The sequence below is a fragment of the Orbicella faveolata genome, unplaced genomic scaffold (genome assembly GCF_042242905.1).
Source record: "Orbicella faveolata isolate gen_17 unplaced genomic scaffold, um_ofav_v1 contig_5, whole genome shotgun sequence".
Taxonomy (NCBI): Eukaryota; Metazoa; Cnidaria; class Anthozoa; order Scleractinia; family Merulinidae; genus Orbicella; species Orbicella faveolata.
Genome location: NW_028301580.1, coordinates 808,320 through 820,810, shown reverse-complemented (window position 1 = coordinate 820,810; position 12,491 = coordinate 808,320). Strand labels below are relative to the sequence as shown.

General features: G+C 39.7%; 1 protein-coding gene across 1 annotated transcript; it reads right to left on the bottom strand.

Annotated features, from left to right (window-relative positions):
• Positions 1–4,340: 4,340 nt before the first annotated feature.
• On the bottom strand, positions 4,341–11,436 carry LOC110066158 (uncharacterized). Its single transcript, XM_089281766.1, has 3 exons — positions 11,116–11,436; positions 9,801–10,661; positions 4,341–5,684 (listed from the first exon to the last, which is right to left on the bottom strand). The coding sequence occupies exons 1-3, from the start codon at positions 11,218–11,220 to the stop codon at positions 5,331–5,333; spliced, it is 1,320 nt and encodes a 439-aa protein (XP_089137892.1). The 5' UTR covers positions 11,221–11,436; the 3' UTR covers positions 4,341–5,330.
• Positions 11,437–12,491: the final 1,055 nt, after the last annotated feature.

Here is a 12,491-nt window from a genome sequence, read left to right as displayed (position 1 = left end):
TTTAATCTGTAACAAAGCGATTGGATTGGTTACTTTTGTCTAGACAAGCCACAACAGATGGTTTCAGTACAGATTCAGCACAGATTCAGTGTAGAATAAGAGCTCCGTTGAAACACGCTTCCTCTTAACACGTGTTCAGTTTTCATAACGATTGGTTACTTTGTGCTTAATTTGACAGATCACATGCAGTACATTCAGTTACGTGATCAGCGTGATATTAGCGAAAAGCTCAAACACTGTTCAATTCAATTTTTCTTTGTTTACTGTCAAAAACATGACGGCTGGTTCCTTTGGATTAAAGTTCACAGATCACATGTACTTACCTGCCAGCTCTCACGTCTAAAACGTGACTCTCACGCCTTTGGTTCGGAAACTTCCATCTTACCTTCGGCTCACGCCTATAGCTAGAGACCATTCTCTCTCATTGAGACGAACACTGAGCTCAGTTACAGCCTTTTGATGACACACTTTTGAAAAAAGAAAAAAAAAGTAACCAAGAACTAGTGAGATGCGTTTAGCCCATATCAATTGACGAAACACTTATCGGACTTTCCCCGGGAAACGTTTCGAACGTCGTCGTGAGCGTTCGACGTCATTGTGCAGTCGGGTCATTTTGAAAATTCCAGTACTTTCAGGATAGTAAATTAAACGTTACAAACTCGATGCAAAGACTAATGGTGCGTTAGTTTGGGAAAACCAAGATTTGATTCCTAAATCCCAATACGGATTTTGTGTTACTTTAATAAACAGATTATTAATCCAAGGTCACTCGGGTCATGGTGTATCAGCATTCTAATCCAGAGTGGATTCTTCGGTTCCTTTGATGCACCATGATCCGAGTTATTTTGGATTAAACTGTTTAGTAAAGAAAAGCAAAAATCCGGTTTTTCGATTTAAACTTCAATCTTGGATTTTTCCAATGAAACGCACCCTTTTAAAACATACAATTAAAAGCAACAGAACACTCTTTCATTAACGTGTTATATGTTTGGAACTTGATTTCAAACTGAACTATAAACCTTACGCTCATTCAAATTCAAATATGTCGTGTCTCGCATGGAGTTTTGCCAGAGTCGAACACAGTAAGTAATAAAAACAATTGTTAAACATGTCACGTTATTATACTACTACATTGGTGATAACATCATTAACATTTAATCGCTGCAAATGATAATATACAGTGCACTAAAAATTAGTGTCGGCGGTAAAGTGTGGTCAACTATTCGCAATGTGAGCCGATGTCCGTTTAGCAGGGTTCGACTACTGAACATGTTTATGGCTTGTAATCTCTACATTTTCTTGCGTAATCCCTATAGGCTTTCTTTCCAGGCCTTTATGGGCAATTTATTTCCTTGACGAGCCGAGAGGTGCGGCCAGGGAACGCATGACCCGGAAGAGATATTGATCTCCGGGAAATATCGTCGAGACATAATAGGCATTATTAAGGACGTTCGTGCGAAAAAATTTTTTAAATTTTTACTGCAGTCAGATAATCAAATACTTGTGTAAAAGATGCAAAACAATTGAGGGTCACTGACTTCGTTTCAGAGATAAAGCGTGTGGAAAACTACCCTATTTTGAAAAATTGGCGCGGGTAATTAAAGAGGTGGTTAAAAATATGGAAGGTGAGTCGACGAAGGCAAACGATCTTAGTCATACTTAGTAGAAGTGGGTATATTGCGTAAATAATTCCAAATGTTAACAGCGTTTTCACAGAAATTTACCCTTCAATAGTCATTTGAAATCTCCAAGGGGATAAACGGTGGTTCATTGTGCAAAAAATTCAAACTTCTAGTCGATAGATTTTCTTCAGTTTTTCGCTAAACGTAGAAAATCGGAAGAAAAAATGATCCATCAAAAGAAAAATAAGGGTCACCGAACCTCCAAGATCGTTAAATCCAGGCAAAGCTATAGCAATGGTCATCTGCCTTATCATTGTTCATTTTATGACTTAGCGCGCGCAGCGATGCATGAAATGGCGTCATTCTCGTCCCCAGAGCCCACGATCCTTCTGACCTGCGGCAGGGGTCAAGATGGTCCAACACCGGAAGTCCGCCATTCACGGACTTCCCGTCAAATCTGGTAAATCTGATTGGCTGAGAATACGAAACGAATACTCTGTGTATGTTCAGAAAATCGGGTCAGGCCAGAGCTCTCGATCCCTGCCGCAGGCCAGAAGGATCATGGCCTCTGGGGACGAGAATGGACGTGGCGTGTGAATTTGCGTGCGCATTAAGGATGCGCAGAAACAATTAGCGCGAACGTCCTTAAATGGCTGAACTGGTCCGCGACGAAAGGCAAATTCTATCTGACTGGTTCTCTCAGCGGTCCAAATTTTGCAACACCGACCGCTAAGATGGACCGCTCAGGAATGGTCAATTCCCTCTGAGACGTGCTTGCAGGGAATCATGGTAGCTGTAATAATCATAATTATCCAGTCCGAGATGATGAATACAACTACAATGATTCCTTGCAGGCACGTCTCAAAGAGGGAATTGACCATTAATCCCAGGGAAGGGGGACTCCCATACAAAAAGGACAGGGCTGCGCGTCGGAAACTTTGTAAAGAAACCCTAAGAAGTACCAATACCCTGCTTTACGGGCATGGCTTGAAATTTTTTCACTCAGTAAATCCCTACAAATTACCGTAGAAGCTCCCGCCGTGGACCTTTCGAGGCTAAACACCAAAGCCACTTCCCCGCCTCCTCCCCCACCCCCCTCCCCTCTTGGCATTGATCTCGGCGAATTGCTTTTTTTCATGGCACAAATGAAAAAAATAATTATTTTGTTAATTAGAAAATTAGAAGTCTTTGTACGTTCATGTTTTAAGGACGTTTCCAATTAATTTAATGTTCACAAATGGAACGTAATAAACGTAAATAAATGCTTCTTTCGCGCGCGTTAGTCAGCAACTTAATACTAAGACATTGAGCCATGTTTGATGTTAATTTGACTCAATTGACAATTCCATGACGACACCAGAATCCTTTGCGCAGGACTAAACAGCTTTTGAGATTTAAAGGCCCGATAGACATTCCACCTTTAAAATAAAGTTTAAGACAAGTATGTGGCAGAAAATAAACAAGCATTTTTTTTGAAAGGTCGGGTTTTGAATCCCAGCGATTTGTCGCCAACATTTTGATTTTGATTTCAGATGATGGAAGATGAAGTCGTAGACTGAAACGTAACGGCAAACTAACGCTTTTATCTACTCCCTTTATTTCTTTGTCAACTTAGGTGTCTTTTAGGGATGGATATGAAGCGCGTACTTGTTGTATTTTACTTGCCAACGCATTGCTCTGATTAACTTCCGCGCGGAGAGCCACGCTTGTGAAAACTATTTTTACTTGGCTCTATTGTGAAATTAACGGAAGTGCGTTGATATCAAAACAAAATTCCTATAAGTATTTTTCATATAAACCAAGTTACGTGAATTACCATGACTTCTTCAGCTGAGAAAAATCATGCCATTCCACTGCAAAGATAGTATGTTTTTGTTTCTCTTGTGAGGTGACATAATCAATGACGTCATGTTTGAAAGTGAATTACAACGTGCACCGTGGTTGGTCAATTGAGCGGTCGTGACAGCTGAACTATAAAAATACTTTTGCTGCCAAAATGTCACGTGATTTACCACCAAAGTTCTGTTAACATTCATAGCAAATAAACCTGTTAAACGTTTTTTTTGTTCCCTAAAATTTTGACGTCATGTATTAACTCGTGATAACGACTTAGCAACGGTAAGCAATTGACTTCTTTTGTTTTTGACGTATGTCAATCATTTAGAGATATAATAAATGTCTGACTCATTTCATCTTCTCAGTTCGTATTGCAAGTTACGGATCCTCCTTTTACTCCCTTCGACTTATGGTTTGCGGACTCCGCGCTTAGTTGGATCATAAGTCGAAGGGGAAAATATCGGTTGGTGATGGCTGGTTTCCATATGATCGCTACCGAAACAGTCACAGCCAGAGATTATACCGATCGTTGAACCGACAACGGTCGCTGAAGTGGATATTAGTTCTATCTCGACAATCTCGTAATTTTTTTTTTTTTTTTTTTTTTTTTTTGTAGCGATCCCAATCATAGCAGCGATTGAAGGTCGATAGCGATCATATGGAATCCAGCCTTGATCTTCTCTTGGAAGTATATATGAAGTCTCTGCGTCAAAAATAGAAGAATTCGAAAATAAACTACTTGAATACGCCAAAACAAGTTTAAAGAATAATTGACAGCAGAGAAGATGACTTAATCACTCGGTGTTTTCGTTACCGATAGCAAACTTAAGAAAAAGAACCGGCGTTAAGAACTGGGTTCGTGCTCTGTGAATGAACCAGAAATAAGTGTAAACAAATTTTATTTATTGATTTATTTTATCTATTTAGGAGGCACTGTCTAGTAAAATATTAATACTATGCACAATTTTTCAAAAATAGAAACTAAAATAAAGGCGAGGAAAATCACATAACTTCCGTGTAGCTTCAGACTTTCATTTCACTTTTTTTTTCTCTTTCAATAAAGCATTTAGTAAAATATAAAGCTATAAAATCTATAGAATATAGGTTTAGCCACTACAAAACGTTAAAATACACTTTTCTTTAAAGAGAACAGTCAAGATCAGATAAAGATTAAAATTTTCATGTTCTGTAATAAATGTATTTTTCAATGTATTATAAACAATTATTATTGGATGAGGTTTCTGTGAAATCCAGAATAATCAAGCTCGAGGTAGGGATTATCAGCCGAAGCCTAAGGCTGAGACTGACAAACCTTACCGAGACCTTGATTATTCTGAATATCACAAAAAAACAAATCTAATAATTGTTTTATTATACACTGAACGAAAACAAAATGTAACTAGTGTAGTGTTTTTGCTTCTTCACTGACCGCGAGCCACACAAAGCGCGCGAACTTGACATAATTACCCTAAGAAATCACGCACTGCGGTCATACACGACATGATTACCCGTGACCTTGAATGGTTTTCAGATGATTATTGTATAATTTGCAGCCAGATGACGTCACAGGCGCTGATTTCCAAACATTACTGTACGCTTTCGGCCAATCAGAAAAGAGAGACTATAATTATCAGTAACATTTTGATGCGTATCGCGAGCAAACAGTTATATCGATCACGAGTTATGTCACAGTTACATCACGGCTGTATCACGAGCAAACAATTATAATAAACAGTTTACAGACTTGGAAATGCATATATGGAATTTTCCCTTATTAAATCTAATAATTAAATCCAACTGTATTTCTATCAAGTTCTAACGTTGATCGTATATACCGCTTAATCTCTTTCCCAGTTATGAATATAAACAGCACTATTGGGATGGCGGTACTTCTTCAATCATAATCCGGGACACTGAATTCCATCCTGTGTAAGCGTCACCCTGTGTGCTGTATCCAGAGCACTTGCCTACCCAGAGTTCAACGCTGACTGAGCCTCGTGCAAGGTTATCACAATAACCTTCAAAGAAATGATTACGTTGAATATCAGAAAGTCCTCCAGCCCAACCATTGTAAACGACTGAATCGATCGGCAAGGGACCACTACATTCATTGCCGTTGAACTTAAAATACCATCTGTTGCATTTGTGATTTGAATAGACTCGAGCGCTTCCCTGGTAGGAGACTCTAAGAGCGGTATTGTCGTGCAGCTTGTTGAAAGAACATTCCTGAAATAGTGAAAAAAGAGTGACCAAGAATACTTGAATACCGATAAAGCTTACAAAGGAATAATTGCATGCATAAATAAGGGAAGTTTAGACAAAAATTGTAATACCACATAGATACAGAGGATATTACACGGTGGCGAGAAGATATGAATTTTATGTTCGAGTGGCAAGAACAATATCTCACGAGTGAGCGAAGCGAACGAGTGAGATATTGTTCTTGCCACGAGAACATAAAAAATTCATATCTTCGAGCCAACGTGTAATGTTCTTTTTATTATATGGAGAAACCAATTCAACAAAAGCAAAAGGCGGGAATCGTGACTTCATTGAACGATACGACACTCACAAAGGTGACATACGGAAAATACGCCACTCGGGTCCCGGATGAAGTGGCGTATGGAATCTAAGAGTGGTTTAGTTCCCAGTAAAACACTCTTCTCCATATAATAAAGTAGACTACACTATTTTCTATAAGAGTATATTTTATAAGAATATCGAGGCTGAAATTTACGAAATATTAAAAATATTTTAAGAATAAACCCGAGGCTAAGATTTTGAAAGGAATATAATTTTGTGTGTTAACTAAGCCGTGTGAAACTCTTTGTTTCTCTAAACGGTAAAACTAGCCAAAAAGTAGAAAAAAACAAAAAACAAAAAACAAAAACAAAAACAAAAAACGCACTAGCCCTATGTTCAATGCTAACAACATTTGCGAAAGAAGTTATGTGCGTTATATTAGGCTTTAATGCCCGCAGGCTGGCTCCAAAATTACTTCAACACCAACCAGACAACAAATACATTTGGGAAACAGAAATGTCATACGCTATAATCTCAGAATATTCAAGAGAATATTTTCAGCCTAAAACCGGCTGAAAAATAAGAAAATTCAGCCTCGGCCGGACAAGCGAAATCATGCAAAAACAGTGTACGGGTATGGTCTCTCCATTGCTCCTTACGCGAAAGAAAACCACGAGAAAAATGTTGCCGCGCGAAATCCTGGGGACGCGAAAGGAGTGTGACGTCTTACGTCTATCTCGATATCTGAAAATAGAAATCTTCGAAACCGGAGCAAATCGAAGGGCGGCAATCGTGTGTAGCAATTCGTGATGTTGTTGCGATTCGAATTCTGCTAACGGGCTTTTGAAAGAGTTTAATTTATCAAGTGTTTTGTTTGGTAAAGCTTTCCGTCTTGAACCCGAACGTGATAAAGTTAGTGATTTTTCCACTCAATAGCATTATGTCATCCAAAAACAAATCAGTGACCTGACTGAGCTTGGCCTGTCTGCCGTCCATTTGAAAGATTGAATGAAAACGATGGAGAATGCATGAAAGGCTCGATTGCCGTTGTTCCTCGAATCTGGTCATCGAGACTAAATGTATGAAAGCTATTTATAAGGGAAAGTTGCGCTTTATTTTTTGTTGTGCGTCTCGCCGGAGCGATATGTGTACGACGAATTTCAGAATTTGTTGACATGAGACACGAAGGGCCTGACATCGAAATGGTTAATTGTCGTTGAGGAATCATCCTACACCGTAGAAACATGAAAAATGAGATCGGAAAAATGGATCATGAATTTTCTCTTGGATTGGCCGCGTTCTGTTTACTCAGATCAATCATTTGCCGCGTATCCAGCATGGTTGCCTCGATGGTGTAGCGTCTAGTATGCGGGGAAACGCGGGTTCGAATCCTGCTTGGGACACGAATTTTGTTTCGTTTCAGAGACGTGAGTCAAAAGCCGACAGTAAGTTATGTACATCTTTCTCCCCTTGTTTCTAATTCTTTCCTGACGCAAATAGTTTTTATTCTACTAGTTGATTAACATGTACATATAAGCGTAAGCTTACTAACCTCTCTTTTGAGATAAAAAGAATTAAACAAAATAAAATAAAACATAAGTTATGGACTGTCGAACCGTTGAAGTTTCGGGATCGGCTACCGAGTTAGGAGTTGAGTTGAGTTTGAGTTGAGTTTGAGTTAAGTTTGTGTTAAGTTTGAGTTAAGTTTGAGTTATCGTTTTTTAACACTTTTAATTTGACTAAAAACGTACTAAAGGAAAGTTTGGCATCCCTTTTTCCTGAAAATAATTAGGTATTTACATTTCTCCAATACGCCTTAGTGCTTATAATCTATGCGCGTCGACATTGTGCGAGCGCTCACACGTTTCGTTTAAATGTGTCGGATTTCTAGGTTAGAGCCGCACAAGTTTCGTCTGAAAGTTAAGATCGGGGGATTTAAGGTCATTAAGTACATTTCCTAGCGATTGCAAGTCCGGGGGTCTTGCAAAAATTTAAATATATCAAGGTACTGAAACAATCATGCATTGCTACTATTTTTGCCCAGTTGTATGACGAGTCTGCGCTTAGCTCCCAACATTCCATCGTGCTAAGACCCTGGGAAGTGCGATTGGAAAAATACGCACTCGAATTTCTCGAAGTGAGAACGTAGCACTTTCTTTCCGTCGTGCGTTTCTAAAATCTCATTTGAAACTGGCTGGCCCCAGATTTCCGAGGTGAGCAAAACCAGGCTTGCAAAAACAGTTTTCAGACGGAGACATTTGTATTTCAGTTCATGCTCTATATATACTGGCTAATGAAACAGCTAATGGAAAGAGCTTTGCGGTGGAATTGAACGTAACTTTCGATTTTCTGCAAGCCAATGAGGGGTGTATCAACACTCAACCAAAACAAAGTAATTTGATTGTCCCTCCAATAACTGCCTGCAGTTTGCATTTTGTACCCGGCCTACATTTTGTAATGTCCGGTAAAATTACCTGCTTATTTTCCGTAAAAGGTGATCTGGGCCGCTCATTTAATTCTTGTTTTAGTATAAAATATAGATAACGGTATCTCAAACTTAACTCAAGCTTAACTCAAACTTAACTCAAACTCAACTCAAACTCAACCCAACTCCTAACTCGGTAGTCATAATATCTCCGAAGTTTCTTCCTTCTACGGTGAATCTTTCCTCCTTAAATTTGCAGAATTTCCTGAATGTGGCAAATCTGACAGTCGGTTGAAACGTTCCTTTATCGGCAAACTTGGATGATCTTGCAGCGCAAGAAATCCATGCCCGTCAGATATAATGTTATTCGCTCATGAATTCAACAGTGATCCGAATTTTAGTGACACATTTTTCACACACTCGGTTTTGATTCAGATACGTTTTTTGTCGGAAGAAAAATCAAGTCCTGTGACCAAATCGGCCAGACGACATATTTACACTGCTGCACCGACATTTGAATATCTCAAATACATAATGTTAATTCTCGCTTGAAGTTCTGCGTTTGAAATCCCCGTAATAACATTTTAATTTATGCCGACAGACGAGCGCTGAAAAATCGTTGAATTGCAAGATGACCCCTTCGCTTAATTCTTCTTTTCACAAGTTCTTTGGCAGTTTCGATTAACAAAGATCGAGGCATGTATTTGCCTCGCTACCTGAGTGTGGAGCGACTTTATTTAACACATCATCCGCGTTAGGCGATAATAAGAGAACGTCAATATTAGGAATTCAATTGGATACAGTTAATAAGCTTAGAAATCCATGCCATACATTTTTCTTGCGGTTTTTTTTTTTTTTTTCGCGTCACGCACGACGGACTAAGCGAAAAAGGGACTACACGTAGTCTACATAGGTAGGGTACAATCCTATCAATCAATCAATCAATCAATCAATCAATTAATCTATCTATCAGTCAATCAATCAATCAGTTAATCCATCAGTCCATCAATCGATCGATAAATTGATGAATAAATCAATCGATCAATCTACAAGTCTGAGGAAAAGGATGATTTTGTCATTTGCAGTATAGACTAATAGTTATAGTTAGAACACAAGTGGTTATTGCTTTTCGTCATTTCCATCTGTTTGTGTATTATCTATTGAGCTCGAACATCTGACTTGGTTTTACCTTTCAGCGCTTGTCATCATATACCACGGAAATAAGCTTTAAACGCTTTTACGGGCACCAAGCTTCCTACCTCTACTGACACAACGATCAAGAGGGATAGAAAAAGAGAAAGATGCCCTGTAATTGGATCACTGGAATTTCACTTCCTCATTGACCGCAAGTCAGTAAGCCAAGAAGTTTAATTGATCCAAATATGATGACTTACCTTTATTTTACCGTTGTCAATATCCGTTTCCGATCGCCATGCGCACTGTTTCCAATTAGCTCTCTGTCTTGGGTCCATGTTTGCTGCATCTCCCTTCTCTCCCTTTGTTCCGATGCCATTTTCTCCCTTGGACCCTTTTGAACCCCTGGGGCCAATGTTTCCAGGGCTACCCTTACTTCCTTTTGTTCCTATCGAGCCTCTTTCTCCTTTGGATCCTTTAAAGCCCCTTGCGCCAATGCTCCCAGGGATACCCGTACTTCCCGTTGTTCCCATGGAACCTTTATCTCCTTTAGATCCTTTTAAGCCCATTGTGCCAATGCTCCCAGGAATACCTGCGCTACCCTTTGTTCCGGTGGAACCTGTATCTCCTTTGGATCCTTTTAAACCCCGTGGGCCAGTGTTCCCAGGGATACCCGCACTTCCTTTTGTTCCTGTTGAACCTGTTTCTCCTTTGGATCCTTTCTGGCCCCTTGTGCCAATGCTCCCAGGGATACCTGTACTTCCCTTTGTTCCGGTGGAACCTATATCTCCTTTGGATCCTTTTAAGCCGCGTGGGCCAGTGTTCCCGGGGATACCCGCACTCCCTTTTGTTCCCATCGTTCCATTTTCTCCTTTGGTTCCTTTAAAGCCCCTGGGGCCAATGTTCCCAGGGACACCTGAACTTCCTTTTTCTCCTATCTCCCCTTTAGATCCTTCAGGGCCCCTTGGACCAATTTTCCCTGGGATTCCTAGAGCGCCCTGTGAGCCCCGCTTTCCGATGCTGCCCTTCTCTCCTTTGAAACCATCTCTACCCGGAGCACCCGGAGTTCCCGGTATTCCTGGCACGCCGGGCATTCCTGGCATTCCAGAATAAGGATCCGGCTGTTGAAGCAAATGTTACAGTAAATCTTCAGAATCTTCACCCTTACTCAAGTAAGTACTATATTGCTGCGATCAGTTACTTTTGAGCTAAACGTTAGCAATTCGTCTATTCTTTAGCACATCAATTATTTTTATTTCTGGCGATTCATGCTGCATTCGACTGTTTGTCACGTATACTTATATAAGATTTCAATTATTCCTGAATTACAAAGGTCCCGTATCTGCCTTGACAGATTAGCTTTTCATCAAAAGTTTGGTTGTGCGGATGCTTAAAAGTATAATGTACGGCTCACGTAAAGTGGGAATACAGAATTGACCAAAAGAAAGTACATCTGAGTATATCTATAGTACTATCTATATCAGTGTATCTCATCTAGTGTAAGTTCCCGTTGAAAAAAGCAAGTTCTTAGAAGAAAACCTCTGTTTGTAACGGAATCACTTTGACCTTACCTACCTTACATGTAGAAGTCGAATCGTTTAACTGCAGTTCCCTCGAGTGCGTTCGTGTGAAGAACAAAAGGAAAACGGCGACAAAGGAGACAGAGAAGATGTCTCGCATCTCTGTTAGCACAATGTACCCGTGTTACGGACTAACTTGCCTTATCAAAATCGATTGCAAGAGGAGAGAGAATTTCCAGTATTTATACGTTCTCTTTCGGCTTGTTTTAATCTGTCACAAAGCGATTGGATTGGTTACTTTTGTCTAGACAAGACACAACAGATGCAGTGGTTTCAGCACAGATTCAGCACAGATTCAGCGTGGAATAAGAGCTCCGTTGAAACACGTTTCCTCTTAACACGTGTTCATTTCTCATAACGATTGGTTCCTTTGTGCTAAATTTGACAGATCACATGCGGTACATTCAGTTACTGTATCATGCGTGATCAGCGTGATATTAGCGAAAAGCTCAAACACTTCAATTCCTTTTTTTTTTTTTTTACTGTCAAACACATGACGGCTGGTTCCTTTGGATTGAGGCTCACAGATCACATGCATACACCATACAGCTCTCACGTCTAAAACGTGACTCTCACGCCGTTGGTTAGCAAACTTCCACCTTGCGTTCACTCACGCCTATAGCTAGGGACCAATCTCTCTCATTCAGACGAACATTGAGCTCAGTTACAGCCTTTAATGACACACTTTCCACAAAAAGGTAAGCAAGAACTACAGTAAGAAACGTTTAACCCATATAAATTGACGAAACACAGCCTATCGGACCTTGCCCGGGAAACGTTTCAATAGTCGTCCTGAGGGTTCGACCTCATCGTACGGTCGGGTAGTTTTGAAAATTCCATTACTCTCAGGATAGTAAATTAAACGTTACAAACTCATGTTTAATCGACGCAAAGACTAATGATTTGATTCCTAAATCCCAACACGGATTTTGTGTTACTTTAATAAACAGACTAATCCAAGATCACTCGGGTGATGGTGCATCAGCACTCTAGTCCAGAGTGAATTCTTCGGTTCCTATGATGCACCATGATCCAAATGATTTTGGATTAACCGGTTTAGTAAAGAAACGCAAAAATCCGGTTCTTCGATTTAAAAATTCAATCTTGGATTTTTCCAATGAAACGCACCCTTTTAAAAGATACAATTAAAAGCAACCGAACAATCTTTAATTATCGTGTTATATGTTTGGAACTTGATTTTAAACTAAAGTGGAAACCTTACGCTCATTGAAACATCTCAAATGTCTCGCATGGAGTTTTGCCAGTGAGAGTCAAACACAGTGGGAAATAAAAACAGTCGCTGAACATGTCACGTTATGATACTACTGTATTGGTGACAACATTATTAACATTTAACCCCTGCAAATGATA